General features: G+C 42.6%; 1 protein-coding gene across 1 annotated transcript in view; it reads left to right on the top strand.

Moving 5' to 3' along the window:
- The window catches only part of plxnb1b (plexin b1b), a 56938-nt gene that overhangs the window by 21347 nt on the left and 21297 nt on the right, over window positions 1-14294 (top strand). Inside the window, exons 8-17 of the mRNA XM_062997404.1 lie at window positions 1668-1776; window positions 5654-5762; window positions 6649-7653; window positions 7922-8056; window positions 8244-8366; window positions 10030-10123; window positions 12208-12374; window positions 13113-13264; window positions 13359-13467; window positions 13615-13751. Coding sequence (XP_062853474.1) covers window positions 1668-1776; window positions 5654-5762; window positions 6649-7653; window positions 7922-8056; window positions 8244-8366; window positions 10030-10123; window positions 12208-12374; window positions 13113-13264; window positions 13359-13467; window positions 13615-13751 — 2140 coding nt within the window. The remainder of the gene's footprint in view (window positions 1-1667; window positions 1777-5653; window positions 5763-6648; window positions 7654-7921; window positions 8057-8243; window positions 8367-10029; window positions 10124-12207; window positions 12375-13112; window positions 13265-13358; window positions 13468-13614; window positions 13752-14294) is intronic.

The raw sequence follows: 14294 nt of genomic DNA, 5'->3' as shown, positions 1-14294 counted from the left end.
ACCAGCACACTTTTATCCCCTTATGGGAGATAAGCTGGTGTCGTGGCCCTGTTCAGGTCTCACATGCAAGCTGCCTCAGAGAACGTGTCCAGGTCAGGTTTGAACCCACATGGGCTGTGGTATTTGGTGGGATGCCTCTCGTGCTTTGCCGTCCCAGACTTGTTCTAAGCAGTTTGCCATATTGTGACAACAAGCTTTTATTTCTGGGCTGTCCTTTTCTACCCAATTTCTCAGATTTGGGATGTTTTTGTGTTGTTTAATTGCTAGACAGTTGTAGCCTAGCGGTTAAGGTACTGGACTAGTAATCAAAAGGTCACTGGTTTAAGCCCCACCACTGTCAGGTTGCAACTATAATGTCCTTGAGCAAGACCTTTAATCTTCAACTGTTTAGACAATTTACCGTGGGGGTGGCACGGTGGCTAAGTGGGTAGCACTGTCGCCTCACAGCAAGAAGGTCCTGGGCTTGATTCCCAGGGGCAGTCTGGGTCCTTTCTGTGTGGAGTTTGCATGTTCTCCCCGTGCCCGCGTGGGTTTCCTCCAGGTGCTGCGGTTTCCTCCCACAGTACAAAAACATGCAAGTGAGGTGAATTGGAGACACTAAATTGTCCATGACTGTGTTTGATATAACCTTGTGAACTGATGAATCTTGTGTGATGAGTAACTACCGTTCCTGTCATGAATGTAACCAAAGTGTAAAACATGACGTTAAAATCCTAATAAACAAACAAACTGTGAAAGCACTGTAAGTCGCTTTGGATAAAAGCGTCTGCTAAATGCCAAAAATGTAAATGTACTTCTGCTTTTATTTAGCTGGTGCTGCCTTTCGTTTGAGGCTTTTTAGCCACATTTTTGTTCCACCTTGCTTAAACATCCTGAATATTAGGTTAATTTACAATTCTTGCAGGTGCAGGGCTATACACCTGACACCTCGCTGGCGAGGCACGACCTGCCCTGTTACAAAAGGCCTGCAGGCCAATCAGAAACTAGTGTTTTCCAAGGCTGTTGTAGAAGCTAATTTAAACGAAATTATTTAACAGACATTATGTTCTGTTCACAATCCAGCATCAATTATGTGCTTTTATAAACAGTCTAGCCTGCACTTGTAGCTCCTTTTTTTCTTGCTACGTTATTTCGGTAGTCATAATAGACTTTGTGTAATGAAGAGCTTTGTGGTGGTGATTAGGAGTTTGAGAATATTGGCATGCACATTACAGTGCTGTGCCAGGAATGTGTTTTTTATTTCTTGTCTTTATTGATCTGTGATGGATGAGAGACATGAGATGAGACTAAACACGGCAAGCGGAGGCATCACTAAGCTCCCTGGCATGAATTTTTGAGCCTGCACGTACATGTACCTACATGTAGGCTGTACAGGGATGTTTATGTCTGGTGTTCACTGCAGATGGATCCTATTATATCTGCTTTGACTGTATGTGGGAACGACGGTTCTGTTTTTTTTTTTAATGTGATGATTTTGGATAGAAACCCCTGGACTAACTTTCATTTCGTCCAGGATAAGCTTTGATAAATATTTAGAGAACCGGTTCACACAGCCTGGTAAAGTCCTGAAGATAAACCTGAATGTTTAGTTATTGTTTCTCTCTTTTCCTCACATTTACGTTAGCTTTGATTTTCACTCTTTTTGTTCTGACCTTTTGTTTCTCCAGATTTCTTAACAGTGTCACTGTCCTTACGGTTCGGTGATGTCATCGTGACCTCTCGGGAATTTACTTTTTATGACTGCATGGTGGTCAAACAGCTCTCAGGGAGTATGCCGTAAGTTCTACACACACACACACACACACACACACACACACACACACACACACACACACACACACACACACACACACACACCCACACACACAGACTAATGCCTAGGCCCCCTGTACACACTACTCACTGTAGTGTATTGCACTCTGAACGTATGAAACATATTCTATACTAGAGTAGAATGATGTTTTAAAACTGACAAGTACGGGTGCCCGGGTGGCGCAGCGCGATATTCCGCTAGCACACCAGCGCCGAGATTCTGAACTCCTCAGTTTAAAACGTGGAGTTGCCACTGGTCGACTGGGTGCCATCTAGCGGGCATAATTGGCAGTACCAGCAGCAGACCCTAATTGGCCACCGTGTCTGCTAGGGCGGGATGAACAGACTATGTGGGTAAGGTCTTCTAACTCTAACCTGTTTAAGGACCCTGTTAGTAGATAGAGGCCTGTGCAGAATGTATGGGTGAAAAGAAGGGGTCTGCTAGGACTGCGCACGTGTTGGAGGAGGCGTGAGCAGCAATATACCTTCATTGAATGCAATCAGGGATCCCCAGCAGCAGAAGACAAATTGACTACGCTAAATCGGGAGAAAAATAGAAGAAAATGCATAAATAAATAGAAAACTTACAAGTACTTTGTACTATTTTGGCTGCTGTATTTTAGCTGCTGCTTTTCAATCAAACTGGGTGGCTCGCTGGAGATACAAAATTGTCCATGACTGTGTTTGATATAACTTTGTGAACTGATTAATCTTGTGTAACGAGTAACTACTGTTTCTGTCATGAATGTAACCAAAGTGTAAAACATGACGTTAAAATCCCAAAAAACAATCAATCAAACTGTGAACAGCAGATGCTCACCACTGTGTTTGTTACTAGATGTTGTGACGCTGAATTAAATGACTGATCGTCTTCAGTTTAAGCATGCTGGAAAAAGTTTTGACTATAGTAATTGCAACAATGTATACCACATTAGACCTTCAACAGATGCATGACCACTTCTGTCACCAATCAGTGGGACTTTTGTACCACCCCAAAATTTGGCAGCAACTGAAAACTATCCAGGTTGTCCAAGCAAGAAGAGTAATTAAAATCTCCAATGTTTGTGGTCTCTCAGTTACAAGAATAATGAAGCCAATTTGTCTTAATTGATCTAGAGTGGAACTCGAAACTACAGCCAGGAATATGCGCACAGTAAAGCTACAGAAAAACACTTTCCGGCTGCTTTACGCACTCCATACAGATCGTCTAGGTCAGTGGTCCCCAACCACCGGGCGGTAGACCGGCACCGGTCCGTGGGTCATTTATTACCGGGCCGCACAGAAAGAATAAATAATTAGAGATCGCTACATCAGCAGTGAAAACACTGCTTCCATTTCCAACACACATGGGTGTTATTGTCTCCAGTCACCTCTAGGTGGGAGCATCATCTTGTTGCAGCTTTTTTGTGAGCAGTATTGTTATTCTATTTTAAATCCTCCTTCCCCCGCCGGTCCGTGAAATTATATCTTATATAAAACTGGTCTGTGGTGCAAAAAAGGTTGGGGACCACTGGTGTAGGTTATCCACAGAAATTTCTATTTACAAATACCTTTTACTTTATGTATTCTATAAAAACACTGAAACCTACCATAGATCAGCTCCTCTTCTACAGCAGAGGCCTATGTCCTCCTGTTGGCATTAGACCTTATAGACACTACCCAGCTAGACAAAGCTCTAATACTCGCTTACTCTTAAGTTTTGCCACAAGCCCTGGAGTCCCACACCTTACTTCACACAATCATAATCATCATTGTAGGTGATTCAGTGGGTAACACTGTCGCCTCACAGCAAGAAGGTCCTGGGTTCGATCCCCAGGTGGGGCGTCCTTTCTGTGTGGAGTTGCATGATCGCCCTGTGTCTGAGTGGGTTTCCTTTGGGAGCTCCGGTATCCTCCCACAGTCCAAAGATGTGCAAGTGAGGTGAATTGGAGATACTGAATTGACCATGACTGTGTTTGATATTAAAACTTGTGAACTGATGAATCTTGTGTAATGAGTAACTACCGTTTCTGTCATGAATGTAACCACAGTGTGTAAAACAGGACGTTAAAATCCAAATAAATAAATAAATCATCATTTTAGATAGAACTTAAAAACTTTCTGAGCACAACTGCGCTTTAATATACAGACTGTACACTGCGGGATAGCGGGAAACAAAAGAGTAAACCAGCTTGCGAGAGGAAGAATGAGTGAGCAGATGATAGATTTGAAGCTCTCACCCACTGATATCTCCACTTTAATAACAACACACATATTAAACAGATGGCAAACGGAATAGAACATGCTAACCAACAATAAACTACACAAAATCTGCCCTGACATAAACCTATCCCAAAAAATGAAGGGACAGAGTAATCGTGCACACACGACTAACACCCTAGCACCTGATAAGGGGTAAAGGCTCTCCTCTGTAGCCACTGTCAAATCACAGTCATCATAAAACATATTCTGGATAAATGCTTTAGATACAAGAGAGAAAGACAATTAACTATGACTTATTCAATGTAAGATATCCTTAACAAGAACAAAGCAGAGATGGTTCTTTACTTTCTCAAGTATAACACTGGGGTATATACACTGATCAGCCATAACATTAAAACCACCTCCTTGTTTCTACACTCACTGTCCCTTTTATTAGCTCCACTTACCATATAGAAGCACTTTGTAGTTCTACAATTACTGACTGTAGTCCATCTGTTTCTCTGCATGCTTTGTTAGCCCCCTTTCATGCTGTTCTTCAATGGTCAGGACCCCCATAGGACCACTACAGAGTAGGTATTATTTGGGTGGTGGATCATTCTCAGCCACTGCAGTGACACTGACATGGTGTTAGTGTGTGTTGTGCTGGTATGAGTGGATCAGACACAGCAGCACTGATGGAGTTTTTAAACACCTCACTGTCACTGCTGGACTGAGAATAGTCCACCAACCAAAAATATCCAGCCAACAGCGCCCTGTGGGCAGCATCCTTTTACCACTGCTGAAGGTCTAGAAGATGACCAACTCAAACAGCAGCAATAGATGAGCGATCATCTCTGACTTTACATCTACAAGTTGGACCAACTAGGTAGGAGTGTCTAATAGAGTGGACAGTGAGTGGACACAGTATTTAAAAACTCCAGCAGCGCTGCTGTGTCTGATCCACTCATACCAGCACAACACACACTAACACACCACCACCATGTTATTGTCACTTCAGTGCTGAGAATTATCCATCACCCAAATAATAACTACTCTGGAGTGGTTCTGGTAGATTTCTGACAATTGAAGAATGAAAGGGGGCTAACAAAGCATGCAGAGAAACAGATGGACTACAGTCAGTAATTGTAGAACTACAAAGTGCTTCTATATTGTAAGTGGAGCTGATAAAATGGAAACAAGGAGGTGGTTTTAATGTTATGGCTGATTGGTGTATATGAAGCCAAAAAATAATTGAACTGATACAATGTTTCCATACTTTTACCTTTCCTGCCTTTAATGTAATTTTTAATTACTAAGTAAACAAAGTATTAAAGAACCAATCCAACAACATAAAAATTCTGCAACAGGGTAGTAAACACTTGTTTTCTGTCCCAACAATTAACAGTCATGAGTAAGCCTTCTGTTCCTTTCTTATCTTTTTTTTAACACAGAAATGTTTGAACATGATTGTCAACTGTACAAGCATTTACGCTTCAGATGCGTTAGATAGTGGATTAGGTTAAAAGATCCTGGTGTGTAACGTTATTCTTAGAAAACTTGATTGTTTAGATTAGCTTTCAATTTGAAAAAAATTATGACTTTCCTTTTCCTGTTTATAGCTAGTGAGTTGTAAGACTGATGTGATCTGTTTGCTGTTTAGGTGTCGACGGTGCGTGTCCAGCCGTTGGGGCTGTAACTGGTGTGTACACCAACACACATGCACCCACAAGACTGTGTGTGAGGAGGGGGTCATCATTTATAATGAGAATGTAAGTAACAATGCAAACAACTTCCTATTTGTGTGTGCGTGCGTGCGTGCGTGTGTGTGTGCAGACAACCTTTAATTTTAATTCAGTTCATTTGCTTTTATCTATTAAAATGTGTCATATAAACCATCTAATGCTAACATAAACACCGATCAGCCATAACATTAAAACCACCACCTTGTTTCTACACTCACTGTCCATTTTATCAGCTCCACTTACCATATAGAAGCACTTTGTAGTTCTACAATTACACCACAGGACCACTACAGAGCAGGTATTATTTAGGTGTTGGATGATTCTCAGTACTGCAGAGACAATGACGTGGTGGTGGTGTGTTAGTTTGTGTTGTGCTGGTACGAGTAGATCAGACACAGCAGCGCTGCTGGAGTTTGTAAATACTGTGTCCACTCACTGTCCACTCTATTAGACACTCCTACCTAGCTGCTGTGTCTTATCTACTTATACCAGCACAACACACACTAACACACCACCTTGCATGTCAGTGTCACTGCAGTGCTGAGAATGACCCACCACCTAAATAGTACCTACTCCGTAGTGGTCCTGTGGGGGTCCTGACCATTGAAGAACAGCATAAAAGGGGGCTAACAAAGAGAAACAGATGGAATACAGTCAGTAATTGTAGAACTACAAAGTGTTTTTATATGGTAAGTGGAGCTGATAAAATGGACAATGTGTGTAGAAACAAGGAGGTGGTTTTAATGTTATGGCTGATTGGTGTAGTTAACGCTATGATGTTTATTTTATAAGCTTATAAAACACCCAATCCATTTTTTAACTTTAAAATATCTCAGTTATAATTTAATTTGCTTCCCATTTCTGTTTGATTTATTTTGCGCTTTTTTTCTGTTTTGTTTCCCCCTCCTCTCAGTTTAATGTCCCCACTCCTTCTCCTCCTTTAACTACACCTGCCAAGATTCCACCAGCTACTCCGACTCCAACACACGCACTCCCTCCCACCACACCAAGTACAGAACCTACAACTACAAGCACGGTACCCACCACAACCGCTCTACCCACAACAACCGCTACTACTACAACTCCAACCACTCCAGCTACAACTACAACCACAGTTGCAACTACACCCGAGGATACAACCACCACCACACTGGCTACCACCACCTCTCCAACTACATTCCCTACAATTTTTGAGCCCACCTTTGCAACCACCACCGCCCTTCCACCGACCACAGCAGAACAAACACAGCCTCCCTTCCCTGTAGCCTCTACACTACCCATTCTGGATGAGCACTCATCAGAGGAGATCCTGCTAGACTCCAAGACGGAAGCAGAAGCGCTTAGTGAAGCAGAGAGCATCGTGATCACCATTCCCACAACTGAGGCTGTGCTGGAAACAGAACCACCACTGGACAACTCCGTATCGAATGATCATCTAATACCAGCAACCACCATACACTCACCGTCCTCTGCTGAAGAGCCGGTGTTTCCAGAGGAAATCCCACCCTTAGTGACACCAGTAACAAATGCTCCAGTTCCACCCAGAAGCCCACAGATTGTAGAAGATTTACCTCCACTGGCTGAGCCTCCAACTGAAACCCAAAATATAACACATGAGAAGAGTTTAGACGGTGCAGGGGCTGATGGAGAAGCAGACTGGTGGCCCAACTTGAATTCTTCTGTACCCACTGATGTGCCTGTGCTCTCAGAAGAAAAACCACAGGTGCCTCACATTCCCCAAGCGAAATTGGACCTGGACGGGGAGGAAATGGAGACTGCTGAGAATGACACCACCACTTTTTCAGCAGTGACCGTCCTGTCAGGGGACGGTGAATTACAACAAGGCTCGCCTGCTTACCCCCGACTCTTAGATGCAGATTCTGAACTAGACTTCCAGTATGACATGGCAGGCCTACCGGTGAGTCCACATTAGTGGGAATTTCTCCCAGCAAGCTCTCTCACTTGTTCTTACAGAAGCACCTCAGAAAGTCCAGGAAACTTTTACACACCAAACATTTTTTGATCAGTTTATTTACTGTGAGAACTTTTTTATTATTTGCTGTTGCCACCTTAAAAATGAGAAACATCAAGTACTTTGCATGGTCATTTAAATTTATTTATATTTTTTCATTGTAATTTTATTGAGGATTGGATGTAATGTAGTTTAATTATGTCTGTGCAAGCAGGGAGATGAAGGCTTGTCTGCGTATTGGGGTTCGTCTGCCTGTCCATGTGTGGAGAAGGTTCAGGGCTCCTCACTGCTCCCTGTGCAGACAGACAGGAAGATTAATTTGCTGGCTCGCAACCTTCACCTCTACCAGGTACAACCTGAAAGAACTACTCTTTTAGGGAACCCCCACATATAATTACGATCTGCATTGGTTAACACCCACATGTTTTTTTCATTTGGTACAAATTATAAGCTCTCATGCCAGCTTGTAATTTGTGCTCAGATGTAAATAAATAAATGAAGACAGCGGAGCAAAATAGTTTGGTTTGTTTTTGTAGGACCAAGACCTGGAGTATGAATGCGTTTTGGTGATTGAGGGGCGGACTGTGATGGTGGACGCATATGTAGAGATGAACGAGATTACCCCTTCTGTCTTTGACATTACCTGTCAGCATCACAAGGTAACACACAATAATACAATAATAATTTTCATTGAATTCAATGAAAACCAATTATATATGAATCCAGATCTCAAAATGTGCTCGTTTTTGGCATCCAAAGTTCACTACTGCCAAGTTCACACTACATAACTTTCTAAGTCGTCAGGTCGCTGTACAGTTCACACTACACAACTGGATCTCTTGTAATCGGGTAGTCTTTCAAGTCGGTGTGGCTTTCACACTGCACGATCTATCACCAACTTGAATCGCAGGCGAGTTTCTCTGTTCTCACAAACTACGTCTTGTCACGAAAACAAATGCGAGAAGTGACGAGAGGTTTAAAGACACCACGTCAAAAAATGCACGTCAACAAGTAGCGAGCGATCAAAGTTTGTGTGCTGATGTGCAGCGTAAAATCAGGGAGAAAAAAATAAATGAATCTGAGTGGATTTGGCTACGTGGACAGCATGGATTGTTTGTTCTATAGTGAGGTGGAGGTTAATAAATATTTTTTGCAATGCAACGTTGGTGTTATGTATTGTAGAGAACGATCAGGTCAGAAATACCGTAAAACGTGTGTGTGCCGATGTATTCTGATATAAACTATATTATGCCCCGTCCCACCTTTCTACACTGCTCTCCTGCGTTTTCCCTCACACTGTATCGTGCATTCTCATTGGCTGTTTGATGTAGCACTCATTGCCAGTTGGGCGACTCAGATCCAGATATTTGACATGCTAGATAGCGCTTGGTGAGCCGCTCGGATCGAGTTGTTGAGTAGTTCACACATAGCGATTGAGAGCCGAGAGTTTCGATCGCAGAGCGAACGCCGAGTTGCTCCCGAGCCGGCAAATCTAGCGCCGACCAGCCGGCGAGCAAAACTCAAGGCAAAAATCGTGTAGTGTGAACTAGGCATAACTAGCCAAAATTTCTTCCTCCAAATCTTGATATGATCAGCAACTGGAGCTCACTACTGTATAACTTAATGCCCATTTGACTAGGGCCACATTATTACAAATCTTCCATTTGACCCAGAAGCTTATTAGTATGAGAATGCCTGACTTTGGCCTTCCTCTACATTTATGCAATAGATCTGTCTGATTTGCAATTTCACTTGTTCCATGTCTTAGGCTCTTGGTTTCATCCAGCAATTTAGCCCCACTCTCAGCATAGGTCTTCACTGAATCCCAGCCAGCATGAGGTGGTGTTTTTGTATTTATTTAGTTTGTTTGGCAAAAGTGTCACAACACCAAAAACTGACCCACCCTTTCCTTGTTACTTTGGCTTTAATAATCAACCACAAAGCAACAAATGTAAGCAAAGTCATTTCGTTTACATTAACTGCTTTAGCCTTGTCAGGGTTGTGGCTGGTACAATTTCACAGGGAAACACAGGGTGCAAGGCAGGAAAACCCTAGACAGGGTGCCTATCCATCTCCGGTATTCAATCACCCCCCCATCAAAACCCTAAGTTACAGACAATCCTGTCTGTGTAGCTACTCGGCCAGTTGATAGCACTGCAGAGATTCACACTCGGATCTCTGCACAGGTGTGCTAGTGTAATAGACCGTTGTGCCACCCAAGTCCCAGCAAAGTCATTTTTCGAACAAACATTGTAATGATTCCAGCTTGAGGTAGATCTCTATTACTTGGTAATCATCTGTCAATCTTAATGATTTCCACAGTACTTCTACTCATCCCTGGTGGAGGAGTACGATGCAACAGTGTACGTCAAGAGGAGAGACACCTTTCATGTGGACAGTGCTAATGATCTTTATGGTAAGGAGTGGCGTATTCTTAGTAAACTGTGTTCTCTTGTACTCATATTTACTTTGTTTGAAAAGTGGCAGCTGTTTTAGGTATGGGTTGTGTGTTTATTTTAATGTATGTATATATCTAAGTCTATATTTGAGTAGTTATATATTTGGGCAGTGGTAGCTTAGTGGTTAAGTCAGGTCAAATTTATTTGTATAGTGCTTTTTACAATAGACATTGTCTCAAAGCAGCTTTACAAAGTATAGGACCAAAAGACCAAAAACCCAAGTTGAGCAAGCCGAGGGTGACAGTGGCTAGAAAAACTTCTTTAAAATTACAGGAAGAAACCTTGAGAGGAACCGGCGACCAGAGACTCAGCAGGGACCTCCATCTTTCTTGGGTGACCTGGAGAATAATTTGAATGAATAGGATTTACACAAACTGGACCAACCGGTCCATGCCCCACCACTGCCAGTTTGCCACATTTAAAAGGTTGCAGTTGTAGTCACTTTGAAAAAATGCTGAGTAGCATACATGTAAATGTAATGTAAATATACTTCTGTTGCTGCCACAGGCTATAGTTACACCTTCATATATCAGTGTCAGGACATCAGGAGGTTCCAGGGCCGTAATATATGGTTACACAGAATTGGCTTCTAGTGGAAAGGAAGTCCAGAGGCCCATTTTGTTTTCTGTAGGCCTAACCATGCAAATTGCAGCATTTCTCATTCACCTGCTTTTCCATCACAGCTCCATTGTTTTCACAGTAGTGGAAAACTGATGAAACCAGGTGTTTTTGCTATGCACCATGTCTATGTGTGTTCCCCATGGGAGGCCATTATTACTCTTGCTGCAGGGCTGGTAGCAGCAGCAGGCCATGTCCTGGTAAAGTGAGGAGTTTATAGTCCCTTGCTGCTGTGGCATGTGGTCTTCAACTGCTGTCTTTCTCTAGAAGAGCTCAGACGAGCGCTGTATAACACAGCCTTTCATTTTATCAGCTGCCAAGTGGCCCCGATTTAACTGGCCTTCGATGCCAGATTTAGAACAGAACACATGGTTCTTTAAACCATTGCTATTCTTACTATTGAGGGAACGAGAGAGAGAAAGTGAAAGAGATATGAATATGTAATACTGCAGCTTTTACACTGTAATTATGAAGTCTGAATCAACCTGTTGATGTCATACAGACTGTTTCTATTTGTAAATAGCCTGTTCTACTTAGTTACAAGGTCTGTGAAGCACAATAAATTGTACCAGGAAACTTTTTCCCTCTTTTTAAACAATTCAGTCATTTCTATTCACCTTGTGGAATTGTACTTCCACTGCTGCCTGCACCACCTCCCTTCTGGCCACAGGAAATTTTGTGCATTAATTGGTTGCTTCTTATCACCTACTACTGGATGATTTCCCAGATTAATAGTCATGTTATGCTCTATGGGACTTCCCCCCTTCCCCACAGTGTACAGACCAGTCTCAGAAATTGCATGTTGCAATGGAGAAAAACCCCATACGACCTTCCCTCCCTTAAACATGACCAATTGTCTTTTTAGCACTGCTGGAATTTGTACTTGAAAGCTTAAATACTTCGCAGTGGTGTGTTAGCATAGTTAGACCACTGTGCCACTTAAATGCCCGACTTTTTCTTCTATTTATTTATGCATTTTCTCCCATTTTTCTCCCGATTTTAGTGTAGTCGATTTGTCTTCCGCTGCTGGGGATCCCTGATTGCGTTCAAGAAGGGGATATTGCTGCTCCTAGCAGACCCCTTCTTTTCGCCCATGCACTTCGCACAGGCGCCTCTATCTGCTAATCAGAGTCCTTGCACAGCATTTGAAGACCCCACCCACATAGTCCTGTCATCCCGCACTAGCAGACGCGGTGGCCAATTAGTGTCTGCTGCAGGCACTGCCAATTATGTCCGCTAGATGGTGCCCAGCCGACCGATGGCAATGCTGAGTTTCGAACCGAGGAGTTCAGAATCCCGACTTTTTTGTTTCGTATTTATTGTATACAGGTTGTGTTTGGCTCATAGTAGCTTCGTCCATGTAGTTCTATTTTAAAACAGTGGCTTTTACACAGCTCTCACCTTGATGTTATCTGTGTTACAGTGACTTTGTACAACTGTTCAGTGGGACGTTCGGACTGCAGCAGATGTCACACAGCAGATCCAAAATATAACTGTGTGTGGTGTGCTGGGGGTCAGTCAAGCTGTGTGCACAGAGATTCCTGCTCGGAAAGCATCAAAGACACCTGCCCTGCTCCTCTTGTTAATTCGGCAAGTTACTGTATATGCTTATTCTAAAAACTGGTCATAGTGTTTTTGTAATGATTTTTTTTGACAGCTCAGACGTACTACTTTCATTTTCTTAAATGTTTCAAATGTGACTAAAACGATCACACACACAGACAAGTGCAATGCGGATCTGCACTGTGTACGGAGAGACACACCCTGACAGCACTCTTTTCCCGTCTCTGTGCAGGCTTTTTAATATCCCACCCCTATCTGAACAACAGGCCAATCGTTGTCCATGCGGCTGCTCAGCCCAGCCGGCAGGCAGAGCTTATACTCGATACGATGTATTCAAGATCCCAGCTCTAGTGTGCTAGCATGTGTTTTTACCTGGCCGACCCCTGGTCGAGAAGATCCGTACCTAACACATGCGCCATCTAACACGTGTAGTAGCCTACAGGAGACAACCGCTTCTTTTCACCTGCATTATGCAGGTTCTTGGAAAAAGATCAGTATGGTGTATGGAGAGTTACGCACTGCTATCCATTACTCCCTGTCTCAGCCAGCAGAGGCTGTAACTGCTACAGCAGTGAGTAATCCCTTCAGTCTGTCCACCCCTAGACATAGCCAAGCATATCGGAGTAGGCACCCGACCAGCTGATAGCAGAAATGAGATTCAAACTCCTGAGCTCGAGATCTCAGCAGCAGTGGGCTAGCACTTTAAACCACTGCACCACTTAAGCACGGGCTCTAAACTTTTTTGTTTGTTTTTGTGTGTTTTAGATCGAACCTCTGACAGGACTGGTTGAGGGAGGCACAACTCTCACCATCAGTGGCTCAAACCTAGGCCAGAAAGCTCAGGACATCCTGCAGTCTGTCACAGTAGCTGGCATTCCTTGTATTGTCATACCAGACCTGTATGAGATATCATCCAGGTAATCATACTCACCACCAATATATAGAAATGCAAGCTGACTCATTTTCTGTTTTTCCCCTTCAGCTCATATGTGTGTGTTTTGTTCTCTGTAGAATCGTGTGCACAACAAAAGCGAGTGGAGAAGAGAAGTCTGGTCACGTCTCAGTGGAAGTGTCTGGTGCAGGACTCAAAGGGCTTTCCAGCCAAACATTCAGTTACCAGGTGAGTCATATTGAAAGACTTACAATCTTGTGTCTGTAAGAACTATCAAAACACTGTTCTCAGGTTTTTGTAAAAACATTCTATGCATGAAGAGGTGAAGTATTTAAGTAAGTGCTCAACCATACCTTGTTTTTCACGGCTGAGCAGGAGCCAGTACTGGAGAGATTGAGTCCTACAAGAGGGCCATGTGCAGGAGGAACACTTCTCACCATCACAGGCAGGAAGTTACTGACTGGCAGAACCAGTGACATCAGCTTGTTTCTGGATGATATCCCCTGTTTAATGTAAGGGAAACGCACAATCACAGTCAATCAATTTACACACAGTTTTACATTTAAGTCATAGAATTTCAATTCTACAGTACAACAATATGAATGAAAAGTTGAATCTCAAGCTGACATGTTCTTCACAAGCTTGTAAAATCTGATGATCCATGTTCTCCAAGCATGATTTCAAGAAGTTCCTCCTCCAAATGCTGGATGAAGTTTAGGTCAAGTGACTTCGGAGAAAAGTCTGTCATGGTCAGCACTCCTTGATCATCTTTGGTCTTCAAAAAGTTGTTGCAAAGCTTTAAGAGTTAGGATTTTTTATAATAATAATAATTACAAGAAAAGAATATTTATTAGATTTAAGGAAAATGCAGAACAGAAGCTGTTTAACCCTTAGTGTAAATTTGAAAAGTGACAATGATACAAATTATATAAATAGTTGTTATTTTTATGCTTATATAATATGTTAGATCTTTTTGGTGTCTAACCAGAGCATAGAATAGCACTGAGTTGTCATGGTCAATAGTATAACTATCAAATAAATAGTTTTGCTATATT

Source organism: Trichomycterus rosablanca, chromosome 6 (assembly GCF_030014385.1).
Source record: "Trichomycterus rosablanca isolate fTriRos1 chromosome 6, fTriRos1.hap1, whole genome shotgun sequence".
In the NCBI taxonomy this organism is placed as follows: domain Eukaryota; kingdom Metazoa; phylum Chordata; class Actinopteri; order Siluriformes; family Trichomycteridae; genus Trichomycterus; species Trichomycterus rosablanca.
Note: the sequence above shows the minus strand (reverse complement) of the source record. Positions and strands in the feature narration are given on the sequence as shown.